Here is a 19,992-nt window from a genome sequence, read left to right on the forward strand (position 1 = left end):
TCCTTGGCCAGAGCAGAGGCCAAAGAAAGACGTTAAGCCCAGACAGACCCTGTGCCAGGGGAAAGCAGAAGGCTGCAGCGGTGAAGCAGAGAAATACTGAATGAATAATAACCTGGCCGCATCCTTTGCCAAGATGTGTGATGCCTGAATGCAAATTAGCACAGGCTCATGGGTCCAGAACTGGAAAGAAACAAGGGCGAGGTGAAAAGGCATAGAGCTTCCACCAAACCACCATCTTTCTAAATAGCTTGTCCCCCCACACTTCCTCCCCCGCGGCTCCTTACCCACTCAGGGGAAGGGCCCTGAGTTGACTTAGGGGATTGGCCCTGGGGAGGGTAGAGATTTTGGGGAGCACTAGCCAGGCTGGGCCCTGGGGAGGGTCTCACCTTAGCCAGTTCTGGATCAGTGCTCAACTTTGGGTGCCCCTTAGAACAACTGGGGGGCGGGCTTTGGGGAAGTTCCCAGGGGCCACTCACACTCTACCTTCTAACCTCCAGGGGTTGGGAGCACTGGCCTGGGTGTTTTCAAAAGCTTCTGAGATGACTCTAGTGTGAAGAAAAGGTGGGGCACCTTTGCTCCGATAAAAGGAACCATCAGAATTTAACTGCCTGGTCCTTTATTTGAACACAGCTGCAAGTGTGCCTTATCACATATTCCTGTTGATAAACAGCCGCTCACCTTACGAAAGGTTCTCACTTTCTTTCCAGGTTGTTAAAACTGGGGTAGGTGTTAAACACACTCATGTGTCTGCGTGTTGGCAGGGCCAGTCTCTTTAGTGAACTGCCATCAACACCAGGGCAAACCTAGCCTGGCTCAAAGAGGTGATTTTTCCCAGGGGCCTCTGTTTCCAATGTAAATGAAGATTTCCTCCTTAAAAAATTCCTGTTTTCACAACTGCAACACAGGGAAGGAAGAAGATCAAATTAAAGGAAACCAGCCACTTGCATTTTTGGCTTTTGGTTTGAGTCAGTTCCCTTCTGGTTTTTATTTAATGCCATCATATCATATCAGCATTTGCTAGAACATGTTTAAAATGCTCTTTCTCTCCAGCTGCAGTTTCAGGGGAAGTGGCAAAGGCCGCAGATTCAGCCCACCCTCCGTGGGACACGCGAGAAGATGCCATCTCCCACCCAGACCTCCAAACCCACAGGCCAGCCCACCACCCACATCCCAAACACCCCAAGCCTCGGTCTCGACCACACGTGGTCAACACACATTCTTGGTCTTACTCATTCAAAGGTGGCCAGCAATAAAATTTGAGCCACCAGGTTTCTGCTGATTCCCAAAATGCACCTGGAAATCCTAGGCTGGTTTTTCAGTTTAACTCCTGACTAAGGCGAGTCACTCATTGATCGGTTTTCTCCAGCTCAATTTTCCCATTTGAATAATGGGAATTGTACTGTCACCCCCCCCCCCATCTCCGCCTTCACAGGGTGACAACTAACGTACTGATAGCTGAGGTCCCTGGATGAAAGGTATTGTTTGTCAGTACAAAGTTATTGTTTAGTAATCACCGAAAAAGTTATTATTTAGTTATAATCACCGAGTTGGTGAGTATACCCATTCATAAGGAACTTTTGGAAGAGCTTTAAGAGATGGACAGCAGCAGAAATGTAACTAGATATATTTTTGAAACATATTTCTTAGGTCTTGCTAACTTAGAAAAAGTCCCCAAATACTAGATACTGTTTCTGAAAGCACCTAAATTACATTCTTCTTCACATTTTTTTGTCTACAGCTACAGACAAATTTTTGGGGAAAGGTGAGGGTCTGAGGGTTTCAGTTTGGGGAACTGGATGCCAGCCTTTCTTGGTCATGAATGTGGCATGTGGCTGGTGGGGGGGCGGGGGGGGCAGCTGGAGAGACCTGGTGTCCTGCTCCCCTCAGACCGTTTGCAGTGTCTCTTCTGACTGACACTGTGAACGGGCATTACCTCTGGCCCAGGCCTGGCTGTCGTGTGGGTGTGGCCACTTGGGCAGGGAGCTGGGGAGGAGAGATAGTTGGTTGAAAGAAGCAACATGCCTCCTTGAGCTCACAAGTAAAGTGATACAAACCTTGGAGCCGTGGGGGCTGCTAACCAGAGGGGTGGGTCCCTTACAAGCTGTAGGGAAGAAAAAGAAGACCTCTGGCTAAGGTGGAGAGGGTGAGTGAGACAGGTGATGGGATTATTGTAGACCGTGCACTGGGGCCCCCCTGCCGGCCTGCTGAGACAGGTTCCCACCTGCTTCAGGGAAGAAGACGTCCCATTTGTCCTTTTGTGTCCGCTACTGAAAAGGAGCAATAATTAGGGTGGATCTAAACCCCATCCGCTTGAATTTAGTCTGCCTCTTGCCACCAAAACCACACATCGCGTGTAAAGGCCAGGCCCTACCTGATGTGTGAAGACTGGACAAGATTTCTGCTGTTGCATTATGGGGGCCACAAAAATGGATTATAGTGGAATTAGCAAATCACCTTAACCACTCCCGCCGAGGGAAAACAAAGTTGCTGAAACAGAAAAACGTTTGCCAAAGGAAAAATCAGTTTCCTCTTTGGTGACCTCAGAAAGTGTACCACAACTCCATTCAAAACCTTCAGGCACTTGACTTTTTTTTTTTTTTTTTTAATATCCTTTACCTTTTTAATAAAAAGTAAAAAACAAACAAAAAAATAACATCGATGTCCTGAATAGAACCTCTCTATGTAAAGGTCTAACTAAACAAATAAACATAGGACCAGACAAGAGAAATGGAGCTGCAAATAGCAATATAATATACTATGAAGCGTTTATATGTGTATGTATATATTATATATGAATGTGCGGGTATGTGTGTGCACCTATGTATAAATATGTAAATATTTGCCTACATACGTCACACACACACATATATTTATACTGACCTCTTTAGATTGAAGTCCAAGGCACTTTTTACAATGAACAGGTTAAAGCCATTAATTTAGGACATAACTGTTTCTGGGTACATATCGATTTATGGCGTCAATATCACAGTTCACGTCTTCCCTTGCCCACCTCAGAGTGTCTCTGGTCGGTGCAACGAGTAAGAGAACCGGGAAGAAGACGTTAGGAATGTTTCTAGATGGTTAGACTAACTCTTCTGCTCGTTTCCTCTAGGGAGGAGTGTTCCAGCCAGTGGGATGCTGAGTTTCCCAGGGAAGGAACACTTATTTCTACCTATGCTGAGCAGACGCCCAGGTGGCTTTCTGGGGGACCTGCCCTGATGGCCCTGACAACACTGACTGAAATAAAAAACCTAAGAAGGGGTTTTGAGGTGGCTTGAGGCTACGAAGTGAGTGTCTTAAGAAATCAGACTGGAGAAAGACTCGAATGGAATGTTCAGGTGCATTTGTTTTTCTCCCTGTGCTCCCACGGCACCTTTACCTCATCAAATAATTCCGCAAGTGAGGGTCAAGGAAGAAATGGTTTAATTTTCTCATTATTAATCATGTCGGTGACCCCTGCTGTGTGGTGAGGCCAGTGCTTCTCAACATTGAACGTGCATATGGGTCACCCGGGGATCTTGTTAAAATGCCAAATTTGATTATGTAGGTCCAGTGTGGGCCCTGAGACTCTGCGTTTCTAACAAGTTTCCAGGTGACGCGAATGCTCCTGGTCTGTGGACCACACTCTGCGTAGCAAAGGTTAGCATATAGCCGGCCATACACCTGAATGATTGTCAAGAGGTCTGCTTTCCCCAATTCTGGAATTTGTATTGGTTTCCTTGATCTAGATTAAATAAAAACTTTGTGTGTGTGTGTGTGTGTGTGGGGAAATCAGAATATATTCACTCTCTATACAAGTCTTAGTCTGAGAAGTGCTAGAAGGGAAAGCAAAGAAGACAGCTTTCTATGTAGTCACAGGAAAATATGGAGAGACAAATCAATGACCACCGGCACATTCATCAGTCAATTATAAAATTGAGAATAAACTGATTTCCATCACCCAGTGAGTGAGCAGCCTGCGAAAACACAGGTGCCGTGGGGTTCTGATGGCTTTGGTGGCGCTCGTTCTAAAGCCTACTGTCTTGTAACCGAGGAGCGGTGCAGACACGGAGAGAATTCAGCTCAGGAAGGACAGAATGGGTGTGCGAGTTAGGTGTCATCTGCCACGCAGGCCGAAGGGCGCTGGGCAGTGAGGTATTTGTCTTTCAGACGGCATGGGTGACGAATCTCAGTAAGGCCCCAGCCTTGTCTACATTTAACCTCAAATACAGGGGAGTCTGACAGGATTCCAGCCTTGTTCCCAGGAGAAAAGCTTTTGTTCTGCATTCTCAGTTATCTGTGTGGGTTTTCAGAGTCTGGGAAGGGGAGAGACGCGCACGCTCGGGGAGCCTACCCTGAAGCTACTTGGGGGCACCTGTACGACACTGCCCCAAATACAAGTGGGGGTCCTCCTTGGGGGCAGGCCCATTGCTTCTCGAAAATCTGTTCTGTAACCAACATATCCTGTTTTTATCTAGTTCCTTGGGTCACTCAGAGGAGGGAAGTGAGAAATTCGACCTGTATGTCTCAACTGCTACATCAGAAGAGGAGGGCAATGTCATAGTTGTTTAGGTAGAGAATTGTCCCCAATTTTGCCAATAAAGGACAACACATGATTGAACTCTGTCTTGCCTCCCAGCTCGAGTAAACTAGCAGCAAAGGAAGCCTGGCTCCCTGCAGGGTCTTGCTGTGTGGGTCCTGCCCTCTCCCCATTCCCTTAGGAGCTGTGCTCGCCTTGTCACCTTCTCAGAGACAAACGTGTGGAGACCTCACTCCCTCCAAGGTCCTGCCAACTCAGACAGGGACCTCCAAACCCTGGGCTCTCACAGGGCCGGGGAAAGTGGAATTCCAATCCAGGTTACTCTGACATAGAAACACGTAGGCCTAGAATTTTGAGTCTTTCGTGTCACAGGAGAACGAGGCTCTTTCTGGTGCAATTCTGACGCTACCAAAGCAAAAGCTGGTTGGCTGAGTTTGAGACATATAACTTATGTAATGGGGCCTTTGAATTTATATAGAAAGAGCCTGTACTTTTATTGAACTGGCTTTGCACAGCTCCTAAAGGAGTGATGGCTTTTAAAAATCTCTTCTGGAATGGCTTGATAGAATTTAGGGCAGAATTGTTCTTCTAAGCTCAGAATAATGTTCTTCTGTCTCTAAGAGTCAGGTCTTGGAGAAGTAGAATATAGCAGTTCTGTCAGCTGAGGACCCTGGGTCGTGGGGCCAGGCAGTTACTCGCACTGATGTGTACTCAGAAACAGTCATTGAGAGAGCGGGCTGACACTGGACCTGCTAAAGACTACTTGGATACAAAATGTTAATTGAAAGTTACAATATATTTTGTAATATAGCAATATATTTCATATTTAAAATAAACTGTTATGCTTTCTCCTATCATTAAAAAGTAGCAAGCGGTACAGAGGCAAGATGCAAATTCGTATCGAAGCTCATCTGATTCTGAATATAAACACTTCAGTTTCTGAGTTTGCCATGAAAGTGTTTCCTCCATCGACATCCTGTCACTGTCTTTTGGTGTTCGCTTCTGGTCAGCGCAGAATGAGAGTCTGGGACCAAAACTGAGTTGCTGCGCCCTTAAAAAGTGTATCTGATGAAGGTGGATCGATCCTGGTTGAGATTCAAAAACTGCAACAATGTGACACAGTTAGAGAATGTCCTTTATTTCCTGTCCTTCTTCTGAGAATCTGGATGTTGGCCGTTCCAATCAGATTCATATTTGATTTGTCACTGAATTTTTTATTTTTTATTTTTGGCTATAAATTCAGTATCTCTTTGGGATCCTAACTTCAGGTTGGTGTTGAATTTTGTGCTTTTCCTCCACCAGTTTGGTTGGTCGCAACGTCTCTTGTTTATTTCAACACATGGTCCAGGCATGAGATTACAGCTTGCAGAATGCATTTCTCAGGTGTGTAAACAAGTGTCGCAGGGCACTTGGCACCTAGATTGGAGGTCATACGTTGAAGATTTGACAATGGTTTTGTTCAGAGGGAACTCCAGTTCATGTTGGGGTGCTTCCAGTAATGGTGTAAGAAAAAAAGATCACAGTTATATTTTTCTCTATCTGTATATATTTATATGCCATTGCACTGGGTACTTTTTACTAAGTTTCGGTCTAGTTCAGTAAAAAAATCTACACATGACTCATCTGGCAGGCGTTGAATGTGAATTTCGATTCATGCAGCTTGGCACAAGCTCTCAGGACGAAGACCACTCACCTATGCTCTACACCAGAGGCAGACAGTTAATACTGCCATCTAGCCCTGCAGCACTCCTTTCTCAGTGGTATCGGTGGTCCCATTCCCATATGATTACTTCGGCGGAAGGAGAGAAGGAAGGGGCACTACCCAGGGTGTCCTCCAGCTAACTACAGAGGGGACAGAGAGGCAGGTCGGGTCTATTAGGAAACCTCCAGGTAGCTGTCTAAGGTACGGAAACCGAGGGCAGCAGAGTCACCAGGGACCCCAAAATGACCACTAACGGATCCTTTACGTGCTTCTAAGCATCTTCTGGGGAAGTAGGATGACGGTAGAGAACTGGGGACGTGTTTTAGGATTTAAAAGCAGTACCTTAGAGGAGTAACCTACTGGTAGTGCAATGACTCATACTGTCAGTTGTGGTGCTGTGATGGTAGCAGCAGCGTTTGTTCTGGGATGGAACACTGATTCTCAGTTTGGGGTGCTCTGTTTGTCAAGGTACACTCTGCAGAGGAGAGAGGGCCTGGAATGGTGTGCTCACCCCCGCATTTCTCCCTGCTCATCTCATTACCTGGTTGATATATAACAATTACTTTTTGGTAACTATAGATTGCATCCAACTGCAACACAGAAGTGTGGGCTAGACAGAGCTGGTCTGGGTTGCTGTTGATGACAACAGAGATTCCATTTTTCTAAATCTATCGAATACTTTGTACTTAAGAATATGAACTGGTCTCTTCATCTTAAGTACTGGTAAACTGAGGTATTAATTGGCCAAAGATGTGGGTCCAGTGTTAGTGTTTTATTTCTTCTGATTCTGAATCTCTAGTTTTCTTCTTTGCCACAATTACGTATTCGCAGGGAAATTACTGAAAATCTAAGGGGGGGAATCCTCAACTGTATTCAAATCATTATTTCCTCCATGCTGTTCCTTCGTGTCCTTAAATAAGTGACAATGGCTTGCACTCGCTCATCACTTTAGGATTTACTTGCACGTGCGTTTTCTACAGCTCCTGCGTCATGAGACAATTGCTACACCACCGGTCCCTGCTGAGGTCCGTTGGTAGTGATGAGTTGGGCCCTTACCTCTCCGCTTCTTTTGGGTTATAATAAGCATTTCTAGAGACATGAATTCATGAAGTTACATGTTATGAGGATGGCAAGAGCAGTCCATGGATACTTTATGACAATTCATTCATGATGATCACACATCGGTGGCCTTCGAGCCAAGGGGGATTTTTATTTGGACTTCAATCTAAGGAGGAGAGAGCCCCTAGTCTGGTATAATTTACCAACTGATGCTATGTCCTGAAATCCCAGTGAGATCAGTGGTCCTAAAGTATCACAGTACACCCCTGACTTTACAGTACATGAGGGTATATGGCTTAAGCGATGAGGGGTGGCCCTGCATTGTTAATTCAAGTGTCTAGACATTTTAGGGAACATTAGGGTACTCGACCTCTCCCTATGTTATTGGAAAGGTTGTAGTAGGGGCCCTGTCACTGGGTCAGCCTTCCGGGAGTGGGGCAGCACTCAATCAGTTCAGTATTGGAGTGAGGTTATTGTGATTCATAGTTTTTACACACGGCCGATTCTTGGGTAGATAATGAAACCTCCTCCGCCATCCAACTTGAAAATAAGGAACAAGAAGGCATGGCACGCAAATCTACCTGCTCCCTCTCCCCTCTGACTGTGAGGCTGAGGCACAGAATTAGCCAATAGGCTGTAGGAGGGACAGCTGGGGGAGCTACACCCTGGGCAGCCCACGCCTAGGTCATCAAGGGGTGATTGTACTTGCAGGAGAAGGGGTAGCTTCCCACACAAAGCACAGAGAAGCAGCCTTCCATTTACCATTGCAGGACCAACATGCAGATTCGATCCTGTTGAGGGGAAAGATCATTCTTTTGCCAAGGACAAAACCATACATAGCTATTGCACTACCAATAGGTCAAGTAAAGCTGCAAATGCCCATGTGTTTCTAGGATGCCAGTGGCTGCTGGACACAACTCCAGCTGCTCCCTTTGCTCGTGTAGCTGGCTTGGTCTTTGGGGCATTCGCAAGTGGATAGCATTCACAACGGGTTCAAGAATTATCTGCAGACCGGATGGTTGATGATAGTCTGTGCATACTTTTGGGCAGGGGGGTGGCAGTGGAATCTTTCATGTCATTTACTTGAAATGAAAACGAAATCTCGGTATGTGTGCACGTGCCCACATACCGAATGGAAAGGGCGGGTAGGAATTAATAGTTAAGGGCTGCAGGTTTGGCACACTCAGCTTGACTGGTCAGTGACCACTGTGTGAAATGGAACCGATGCCACAAAGACACTGCATGGTTATTTCATCTGTTTTTATATTCAGCAGAACTGTCACTGAAAACAGGAGCACCATTCTTGGGACATAGAGAAGGAGAGGGATCTTTCAGATAATCAACAGTTAAAAGAGCCAGCAAAAAAAAAAAAAAAAAAAAAGCCAACAGCAAATGCAGCGTCTGTGGTGTGCAAAACAACCAAAGAAAATCTTCAAAGGAGTCATCAAAATAAAGGTGAGGCCTTTAACAGAACCGCCACAGCAACAAAAAGAGACAAAAGAAGAAGTTGAGCAAGAGACCTGATCTTGAAAAAGTGGCCTTAGTGCTAAGGTCGTCTGCAGTTTACTGACTCCTTTGTCCTTAGAGGACGAGGCCCAGTGCTGCAGAAGGAAACTCTCCACAGCGAGGCACACCTTCAGAATGGCGACGATGTCCTGTGTGCAGGGAAACCACCAGGGCACCCACACACACATAGCACCCTGGGGCGTCACCCTGAACAGATGAAATACTCCATGCAGGGCCGTGTCACTGCCACAAGCAGAAGCCAGGATGAGAAAGCGATGGATCACAGGGTGGCTTTTACATCACAAATGTCGTGTGTGGTTAGATGACGGAGCAATGAGAAGTTTGTATCCACAGGCCTCTCCCCACAATGCCTGTCACTACTCTGAACCTTGATGGTTCTGAAGTCTCTTGGAGTTTGAGATATATTAGAATAGTTTTTGCACCAAGTTTTAACATGGCACGGTAGGGACAGGCGACTGACAAATGCATGTCGTCTTACCTGACCTGCAGGGCTCCCTAGGGCTGCCTTGATTCTCACAAGCTTTCCGGTCAGGTAGAAGGGACCGCTGGGGCCACCCACCATCACTTCTCTTTCCAGCTCAGCAGCTCTCAGGTGAGGCGCTTGACCCTTTTACACTCCTGACACCTGGGCCTAGAAACCTGTTGCTGGATAAATCTAGCGGAGCCCGTCCCGGACAACACTTCTGCTCACTCAGGTGTCACGGGGTCGCCTGTCTGCGCATGCGTGCACACAGCTCCTGTCCGCCTTCCCTCACTACGCGCACCTGGTCACGTGCTCCATAGGGTCTAAGCAGAAAACCCTGCAAAGCTGTTTTTCTTAGAAGGCTGCCTATCCCTCCAGAATGCCAACAATTTTAGTTTGGCATTTGTCTCAAACCAAGCGAGCACGGGGCCCATCCAGGGCGAAGCAACCTGCGCTGCAGGTGAGGGCCCGGCACCTTCCGTGAAGCTCCGAATGCGGCCAAAGCCACTAACTCCCCGAACCGAAAGCACCCACATTCGGATTCAAATGGCCTCGACACACATTTAGAGGGAGCCTACTGTGTGCAGGGTAAGGTACCAGGTCCCTTTTTAGTTGGGTCATGTTCAAACAAGAAAAGACCTGGGTTGAATGTGGTATGTGTGTGTGCACGTGCGCGTGTGCTTGCAAACACACAGGTTTATATGGGTATTAATACTGGATGGATAATCTGGCTTTTTATTTTTGTCCTCCCCACCCCCCATCTAAATTGGGTTTGACGATCCTATAAGGAATAGGATGAAAGAACGTGTTTTGGCAAGCTGTGGGCAACTTTCTTTTCCTTTTGTCATCCAGAAGCTTCCTTAGACAAAAGGAAAAGAGAGACGTGGGCTCCAGGCCCTGGGTGGTGAGAAGCCCACCCCCCCCAAGCTGGACACACCCCTCCCCCAGCGGGACCCTCTTCTGGGCGGTTCACTGTTGGCTCCGTCAGTGCATCTGACCCCCCCACCCTCCCGTGTGAACACCTGAGATTGAGTGTGGACTCCTGTTCGCCACCAACTCTGCAGCCAGGCCCCGCCACACGCGTTGCTTCCTGTCATCTCCGCGTCCTGCTCCCAAGTAGAGGCACCTGAACAGAGATTAGATTTCTGGTTTCAAGGCAGATCGAGCCAAGCACGCCGAATGCACATGAGTTGGTGGGTTAGCTCGGTCTCTCTTCCTCGCGTTCCCTGGTCTCCGTGTTCCTCAATGGAAAGTGACCAGGAGAGAGTTGATTTGCATCTTAAGACCTATGGGCGATGCTTCTGGAGTGTGTGTGTGGGGGGGTTATTTAGCAACTGCTTGAACTTGTATACGGGGTGGGGAAGGAGGTGGCGCTGACCCCGATCGGGCTGTCGGAGAGCGGGGTGCGGGTGGTGCCTGCTGCCATGCTGACGCCGCGGGCCTCGGCGATGGCAGACAGGAGCTGCTGCTGCTGCTGGCACAGGGTGTCCACCAGCAGCAGAGGCAGGGAGTTCAGGCTGGTACTGAGATGCTCCAGCTTAGACTCCAGGCCTCCGATCTGCTTCTCCAGGTCTTCGCTCCGATCGTTGAGTTCTGTGATCAGGTCGTACATGACATTCTGCATCTGTGTGGAGAGGCAGAGGGACGAGAGATGGAGAGGACAGGTCACCACAGAGGGAGCTGCTGTGGGAAAGATGGAGACCCCTCCAGGGGACAACGGGAGCAACTTCCACACCGGCCGTAACTCAGGCGGCTGAGGAAGGGGAGGCAGCTCACTTTTCTGGAGACGTGGAGCCTCAGGGGCACAGCGGGTTCCCCCCCCCATCCTTACAGCAGTAATGCAAATTAATTATAAAAAGCTGCCTGAAAATACGTGTAATGGAAAAGCAGCGGCACTTTCTCTTAAGCAGAGCGAGTCCCATGTTCTCACTATTCCCAGCCTCTCAGCTTGTACGGCGCTGGCCCCTGAGGATACAGAGAAGGCACCATGGTGGGGTGTGGGCGATGCAACAGGCTTCTAACTGCTGGGCTCTGACCCTGGTTCAAGGGCACGTGTGCCGCTCACTCAACACTGTGCCTTCCCGCAGGCCTCCTAACCTCTCTGAGCCTTGGTTTCCTTATAAACTAGGAGTTAGGAACAACTACCATACTTAGGAGGCTACTGTCCCCCTGCCCATTTTCAATGTGCAGTGTCCAACCTGACTCACACCTTGGGCCGGGGCCTCAGTGAAAGGAGCTGCGTCCCTGAGGGGCCGGCCCCGGCCCGGTCGATGAGAAAGTACATGGCCTCAGTCTGAGATGTCCCGATGGGCCAGTCAACCTCCCGTGGGTCGGCTGAGGCCTTTGTCCATCGATCGGATCACAGTTCAAACTCTCCCTACTTCCTGACAGGTGTCCCCTGGTGTTCCCGGGACCCAGCCAATCACCAATGCTCCCTGCACATCCCATGCCTGGCAGCCTTGCCTTCTCAGTGACACCTCCCCAGACACCTAGCTCAGTAGGCACCTAGTCCCCACCTCCACTGCTGACCCTGCCCACCCTGCTCAACTCTCTTCTGTCTTTCCTACCGCCTTCTAACGCACGCACGAGCTGAAATGCTGTTTCTTTGGCCTATCACTGCTGTCTGTCATCGCCAACCAGAAGGAAAGCTCCTCCATGGACGGACGTCTGCCTGTTAGGCCCACGGATGTGTCCCAGGGGCCTAAAATAGCGTCTGGTGCGTAGGAGATACTCAACGAACATTTTCTGATGGACAAATATACATAAAGCAAGGGGGTCTGGTGCACACGATTCCCACAAAGAGATGCTGGTAGAGCTATGGACTGCTGGCACAGGTAAACACCACCGCCCCACCATCCGCAGGCCAAGGTAGGAGGTCTTACTGATGGGGCAGGCCTCTCGCACCACCGGTCATTTCCATAAACCCAGAAGGTCTCTCAGGGTTTACCCCCAAGACCCGAGTGGTGAAGGCACATGGACGCCCAGGGGCCCAGCCAGGGCCTGGCTCCAGACCGGGTGCTCGTAAGTAACCTTGTGAACGAACAGAAAAGAGGCGGTGAGAGCAGGAGAGCAAAACTGGGGCAGCTCCAGGGAACGGTGCACAACATAAAATTTAAAACTAACGAAATAAACTTGACTTCAAGGGTTAAGTCACACCACCAGGTCAGAGAGGAGCTGAAACAAAGGGAACTCTTGCCAAGGCCGCCATTTTCCTTCCCACAGCTGCTCTTTGCCAGGCTTCTTGTCCCCACGGAAGGCGTGCCTTGCATTGCAGTGGTCCCCACCGAAACCGGGGCGTCACCCTCACATCTCGCCAGTCCAAAGTCCTGCCCGCCCCTCCTATAAATACCCCTCGAATCCATTTCATTGCCACTAAAGCACTTCAGTTACAACCAGAACCACCCCGCAGACTGTGATACACTCAATCCACCTCTGTCCTGTGGTTCTGACTCCACACTCATCCGACAACTTTCTGTTTATAATTTGGCTTCCCAGCTTGATGTGGAGAGGCCTCATCTATGTGACAGCCACGTCTCTCCTGCAAATTAGCAAAGGATATCAGACTTGGGAGTGAAGTTCATGGCCGTCTTCACACTCCCGGGTGTTCCTGTGGCGGCAATGGGCCAGGTTGCCCCCTCCCCTCCCCCACAGTTACTGTGGCTCTTGGGGCTTCTGGTCGTCTGCCAGTGACACCCTGATTCTATTTCACCTGAAGTTTCAAGTTACTCCAGGAAGATGCAGACCCCTTGGTGCCCCAGGGGCCAAAGGAGTAGGAAATAAGGTGAGAGAGAAAAGAGGAGTAAAGAAAGGTGGCAAAATATGAAAAGCCAGAGAGGAGATGGAGGGAAGGGGTCTTGAAAATCAGCCACACCTTCCCAGCTGACCCTGTGCCCCACAAGGACCTGACGGCCCCCAAAGAGCCATCACAGAGGCGGAGTAAGGGCTGCCCTTGCAGGAGCAGGACATTGTATCGTGGACGCCCCTGGAAGACCAGGTGATATTGGACGTGAAGGTGCTTCCGTCACTAATTAACACGCAGGAAGCTCCTCAAGGTGCCCCTTCTTCCGAGAATGTACAAAACCACCGATCTATCCGACCATGGGGGCAGCCCGACATCGGCCCCCGGGTCTCGGCCCCAGCACTGCCTGTCACCAACGGCCCGACCTGGGGATGTTCACTTTGTTCCTTTGCATCTTGGGTTTCCTCACCTATATTCATAATCAGAACCACCATTTGCAAACCCTTTCTGGTGTACAAAGCATTTTTCAACAGACACCCTCGTATTCAATCGCTTGAGCCTCAGCCTCCAGGAATTATTTTGATATTTCAGTTGGAGAGATTGTTAGCAAATAAAGAACGCTGCCACCCTGCCTGTCCTCAGTACGGCCTGCACTCAATATGTGGAGGCCACATGCCATTTCCTTCATCTAAGAAGGACCAAAGGGCAGGGCTGGGTTGGTGGGGAGCTGGGAAGACGAGAGGGAGACACAGCATTGAGATCTCCCCTCTTCCGTTGCTTGGTGACAGGAGGTCAGGGAATGTGGGGACCAATGGGTGAGTCTCCTGGGAGGAAAAGACGAAGCCTTCCAGCACCCCTTCCAAAGGCACACAGGCCTGTGGCTTCTCCCCAGCAAGTGACGTAGTCCCTGCTTGGAGGTCCCCACCCCTGGCTTGGGAGGCCCTTTCTTTGGTTTGCTCCCTTCCCTGAACAAGTCGCCTGCACGTGTGTGGCCCAACACCCAGCAATTTCTCTGATTACACTCTCTTTTCAAAGGGTGTTTGATTTGCCTGAGGGAATTTCTCTTGCTTACTCAGGGAACCTGCCGTTGTGGTAATTGACATCTGCTGTGATGTCCTGTCAGCCTGGCCCTGGGCTGTACGCTTGATACACAATTTCTATGGAGAGGCGGTGAGTTGAAGGGGGCAGAGGAGAGAGGCGGCCCCACCTTCAATGGCGCCTGCACTCAGCTCTGCGGGCACCACAGCCTCTGATTCCCTCATTTCTGTGATTTACAAGAAGAGCGAGTTTCCTTCTAGTTTTTACAGCAAACTGGAAGGATCTTCCCAGGTGTGACATTGCAGCATCACGGCCACCATCACCAGTCGGTCCTCAGAAGGCCCCGCCACCCCTACCCCCCGCAAATTCAAGCTATCTTAGGAGCCCTCAACACACAGCTAGTAAAGCAACTCACTGAAAAGATTTCCTAGGGTGGCAGATTAATTCCAAGCAAAGACAAACCCAAGCGATTGAATTTAAGAAAGAAAGGCCAGGTTTTCAAAGACAACAAGACACAGTAGGAGACCGCAAAGGTCCAGAACTTGAACCTAGGTCATTTTCTAATCAAGGAGGCATTGTTCTTTGCTTCCCCCATCCTGCCATGGCCCGTCGCCCCAGCCACACCTGAGCAGTCTAAATGCCAGCATCTCAGAACCCTTCAGGAGGCCGTCAGGTTTTGTCACTCACCTTGGAAAGGTCCACCAGGGTGTTGGCTTGGTCGCTCAGCTTCCTCTGCTCCATCTTGACACTCCTCAGTCTGTGGGAGAGAGTTGTCACAGCCAGGCTGTCCGAGTGCGTGCCAAGGTTTAGCCCACAAGCAGATGACATACTCCCATCAGCTCACCTGGGTTGGGAACCCAGCACGGGGACCTTGAACAGGGGGGACAACTGACCAGAATCAAGCGCTTGTCAGGGTCCCCAAGGAAGCAAACTCTGGTTTCCACGCACGCTTGCCTTCAGTCCCTTTGGTTTCCTCACTCCTCCCCAATCATTTCCCGGATCGAGGCCTTTGTCTGGGGGGGCACCTGACACCGTGAACACCCCACCCTCCGCTTTCAGGGTGCTCCTAAACCTGCAGGTCACAATACATGTGTTCGTCCTCTACTTTATCAATGTATGTTTAAAATATTTCTCTTGTAGAAAGCACTGCCCAGGTTGTTCTGCTTCGAGTTGTAATGGGGTGTGTGTGTGTAATGGTGTGTGTGTGTGTGTGTGTAATGGTGTGTGTGTGTGTGTGAAATCTGAGCGCTCGCAGAGTCTTCTACTCTAAGTTTTCCCTGTCACAGCAGCCTGTCCACTGCCTGGCAGGTGCCATCAATGGACAAACAGACTGATTTGGACCCTGTTCACTGCCCCCAGTGCTTGCTGAGTGCGAGAGAATGGACTGGTGCTGTGCAAGGAGATGCTGAGAGAGCTGCGCAGGACAGGGGACCCCCCGCCGCCCGCCTGACGTGGTGGTCTGGGGGCCGAGCCGCCCCACATACTCACTGGTGAATGGCCTGGAGGAACTTCCTCTGGTGTTTCCTGACTTTGGCATGGTCGGTCTTCTTTAGCAGCTTCGTGTGTTTGTAGATTAGCCACGTTTCCCGAAGGACGTTGGCCGCAGCATTCTTGATCTAAGGCGAGGGGAACAAAGCAGGTTGCCCATTGGGTGAATTTTCCTAGTTTCACCTAAGAGATGTTTTTTCTGTGTGCTGCTATAGCCTCCCTTGTCAGGAAATGATTCTGCAGTGATCTGTTTCCTTAGTCAAATCATGAACTCTTCGAAAGGATGATTAAAATTCATCTCTCACGAATCCCATGGTGGACCCAGTACACTGGAGCCTGAAGTTCAGGGTGCTTCTTGTTCTTTCTTAATTATTTCAGGACGGCCTCTTGGTGGCTGCTGCTCAAGCTATATTTAAACAGGCGGCATTAACAAGACCTGGAGGCCCAGGGCACCCATTGAAGAGAGAAATGCACACCATGGCTACACTTGCATGCAGAGCTCTATCCCTGCCTGAGGTACATTTCTAGCATTTGGAGAGTAAACAGATTCCCTACCGGCTGGAAATTTCAAAAGTCCTCTTTGGGGAAAAGTCTTTCCCACCAAAAGGAACTCTAGGTATCAAGAGGTCCATGGGTACCTTTCCCAAATGGCCCAAAACATTTCCATGTAACTGTAATCAGCAGAAAACTGAAATAATGTCAAAATAGCATCTGAAAATCAGGGAAGATATTTCAGCGTGAGACTGGAGCTGCCGCTTTCCCAGGCTGGCTCCTTCACTGTGCAGTCACACGTTTCAACAGATGACGCTGTCATCTGTTGACATGGAAACCACTGATATCACCCGGCTGGCGACTGAGCTGAGACATATCAATGGCATCCAGATGGCCGGGGACAAAGTTTTAGTCCAAACACAGACATCTTCGGCAATTAGTAACAAGAGCAAGAGGAAACATTTCTTATTAGGCACAAGCGAAACAGACGTTTGGTTAACTGTTGCTGTTTCTATCAGCCATGCAAATTGGCACAGGCCCACAGGCTTGGGGCCTGGGAGAAGTAGGCCAGCCCAGTAGAAATCAGGTTACTAGCCAGAAAGGATTTTAGTAAAACCGGAGAGTCCAGCCCTCCGTCTTCAGACTCACACCAACAGATGGGACGTTGTTAAAATACTGAGACGTGTGGGAAGGCCCAGGAAACATTGTTTTGCAGGCTGATAACTTTTGTGTGTGTATGTTTTAAAAATTTATTACTAAGGCTGGATTACATTTTTCATTGGCGCTGAAGAGATGTTTTTAAAAGAACAGCTAAGTCTTCTCAGAAATGTCTATGTGACATAAATATTGCTTTTTTTGGTTCTTTTTTTGGGTTCAGTAAAAATCCACTGTGACAATGGCTTTAATGATTTAATTGCCCACCTCTGGCAATTTCTCGCTTGAAAGAAAGAAGGTGGTGATGAGCAGAAGCTGGAACTAGTGAGTGTCCAGGTGAAGAGGGGGAAGTAGAAGAGGGGGTGGTCTCTGGGGTTCCGTCCGGGGGCTGGAGTGGACAGTGGCCTCCTGGCAAAGGAGGCCACACAGAAGGGACCCCTTTCTCTCTGCGTGATACATACTCCTGTTGTCTTTTGCAGGGAGAGGGCCATTTGACATTCAGTTTCCCTTGGTGCTCACTCAGTAAGCCTCCAAGGAAAGCCTCACAGAAGAACAGGAGGGAAAAACCCTGTCTGGGCGCTTAGGGTGACCAGTAGAGCCCCAGCTCCAAGAGTCTCCTCTGTAGAGAGTCACGGAACGTCAACACTGATGGGCCTTTGACAACTGTCTCTGCATTGCTGTGAAACAAACGTTTGCAAAACATTGAGAAGCCTGCAGGGGAATCCTGTTTCCACCAGTTATTAAGGAGTAAATGCTTAATTATCTGTAAGACAGGATCACAGCCAGCATGACCAGGTCTGAGGACTTCCTGTGTGTAAACGGTTAATCCCCACAACCACCCATCGGGCCTGTACTGATATCGCCCCCATTTTGCAGATGAAGAAACAGAGTCACAGACCAAGACCATCAAGTTCTAAAGGGCAAACGGAGTCAACATGGATCTAAGTGTTATGGAAACTGTAAACATACTGATCTGAATTAGCGTCTAGCCTGAACTCTTCCTATCTAAGAGGTGAGGAAACAGCTTCGGAGACAGGATGTGAGGAATGGAAGCACAGAGTTCACTCATGGTAACGTCAACACAAGCGCCAGGTCCAAGGAGACCATGAGGTTTTCACGTGGTCTGAAGAAAGATCTGAGATTTCATCTCTCCCTCCACAAACACAATTATTTCCTGTTTCCCAGGATCAAGGAACTGGAAAGGACATTCGATTCTTTTTTTGAACAGCATCTTGGCCCTCGCTTAGCATTAGGACAGAACAGAGAGGCCATGCCCCACCCTTCCCTTCCGCCCGGATGTCAGGTACTGAGACACACATCACAGTCCGGGAAGCTGAGGGAGGCGTTCTTCTCCTCTTTATGGGTTTGAACAGGAGGCCCCCGTGTATTGGAGACCGTGATGTGAAATGAAAGCCTTGGTGCTGATCTGAAATTAACTGCCAGCAAACAGCCTGCCACAAACCTAAGGAGATCGCTATCTGCAAGAGGAGAAACGGGCTGTTAACTGCGCCGTGCTTTCCCAGGTCGACAGTAACTGCCACTGTCACCAGGGTCTCCCTCCAGGTCACGTGGCTGATTGTTCTAAATGCTGTGGGGGTGGAGCAGTTGTGGTCGTGTGCCCTTGTGGGATTCTCTGAACCCGATGGGGGCTTGGGTACCCTCTGAGCTCTCCTGGTGGGCGGGGTGCCCTGGGGTGGGATGGGTCAGGGTGCTGGGAAAAACGGAGCAAGGCTGGCCACAGTCAGCTGAGTGCAGGGATGGTGAGAAGAGGGCTTTTTGTGCGTGGAAGGCTGGCTGGTCCGTCCCCCAAACCCATAAGCCTAAGAGTTGATCGTTTGCTATATATATGTTCTCTACAAAAAATTATATGCTTTCAAAAAATAAAATCGGACGCTTTCATTCTCATGGGGCCAAAGAATGGGCTCGGTGACCTATGTACTTAAGGAAGGAATCCAAGATTAATAGGCCTGGGCAAGGAAGTCATCCAACTAAGATCCTACAAATCATAGTGACAGGGAACATTTACTGAGCGCTTACTGTGTGCCAGGCTCTGTGCTAACTGCTTTGTGTTTATGGTGTTTCATTAACCTTCCGGGAAACCTCACAAGTGGATGCAATTATTATTTCTTCCTTGGACCTGTGAGTGAAACTCTCTGGGACTCAATTTTTTCCTTCCTGCAGAATAACATTCAATGAGCCCTATGCTGGGGCAGACACTGTGGTAGGAAGTGAGAATACCGCGATGTGCAAACCAATACCATCCCTGCCCACACAGAGTCCGTAATTGTGTGGAGACAGGATGCAGTTTGTAGCAGAGCACCAGGAAATAAGTGCTTCAGAGGGAAAGGCAGCAGGGGGTGGGTGTCTGAAGAGTGATGCAGTGGTACTCATCTGTGAAATGGGTCTGTGGTGTTGATGGACTGAGAATATACTGAGAACACTGAGCCCAGAGCCGGGCCGCAGCACTCATCGGCACGTGGTAGCTTTATTACTATTCCCCCCACGCCCAATCAATGTCAGCTTCTTTCTCTTCCTCCCTCCCTAACAAAAGAGAACACCTATGTCTGTTCCTTGAGCTCCTGGCTGTGTCACCCAGGTTGATGGCTTGCTCTGGCCACCTCTCTGCCAGGGTACCGTGCCACTTGGTGTCACAGAGGGGCTGTCGGCTGCGGGGGGAGCACTGGGACAGGATGACAGGCACCCTTTCTGGACGCCCATGCCTCCAGCAGCTTCAGGGAGACCTGGGAGAACGATCCCAGGAGCCGCACAGCTGGGCCCGCCAGGGAAGAAGTCATTAGCATGCCCACTATGCTGCCAGGACTCCTGCAAGGGAGAGGGGATGGTCAGGCCTGCAAGGACGCGTGACTTCACCTCAAGGAGTCCCACAGGTTGAATTTAGGTCAAAACAAGGGCTCGTGAATATCACGGTCTGAGAACCTAAAGCCGGCTCTGTCTTCAGACATTTGACTGAAGGTGTCTTTACACACATGGCTGGGGAAGAGGGCTGTCCCCGCTTCCCTCTCTAACAAGCCCTCTCTCCCCTCCCCTGAGCTCCTCAGACTTCCTGCAGCTGCCATCGCTCATGTCCCTCTTATGTCATCTCTCCTTCCTTCCTCCATCCTATTCAAGCTCCCTTCCGAGGCTGCTCTCCCTGGACTGGGGGCTCCACCCTCACGGCGAGCAGGAACTTGGGGCAGGACCTTCAAGCTCTTTCCCCACAGCAACACGCCGATCAATGGTGGTTAGTTCTATAATGCTCTTCACGTGACGCTCTGTGAGTCTGGAGGTCAAGTGGCTTTTCTCTCCAGCAG

General features: G+C 49.6%; 1 protein-coding gene across 5 annotated transcripts in view; it reads right to left on the reverse strand.

The window, feature by feature from the left end:
* Positions 1–3,406: 3,406 nt before the first annotated feature.
* Positions 3,407–19,992, reverse strand: part of KCNN3 (potassium calcium-activated channel subfamily N member 3) — a 169,457-nt gene continuing 152,871 nt past the window's right edge. For 4 of the 5 annotated variants that reach the window (XM_074318659.1, XM_074318661.1, XM_074318660.1 and 1 more), the window contains 3 exons: positions 15,536–15,663; positions 14,735–14,804; positions 3,407–10,894 (listed from right to left, as the gene is read on the reverse strand). In XM_074318659.1, the coding sequence (XP_074174760.1) occupies positions 10,598–10,894; positions 14,735–14,804; positions 15,536–15,663 (495 nt within the window). In that variant the 3' untranslated portion in view covers positions 3,407–10,597. The remainder of the gene's footprint in view (positions 10,895–14,734; positions 14,805–15,535; positions 15,664–19,992) is intronic. The other variant, XM_019711845.2, reaches the window with a different exon arrangement.

This window comes from Rhinolophus sinicus, linkage group LG14 (assembly GCF_036562045.2).
Source record: "Rhinolophus sinicus isolate RSC01 linkage group LG14, ASM3656204v1, whole genome shotgun sequence".
In the NCBI taxonomy this organism is placed as follows: domain Eukaryota; kingdom Metazoa; phylum Chordata; class Mammalia; order Chiroptera; family Rhinolophidae; genus Rhinolophus; species Rhinolophus sinicus.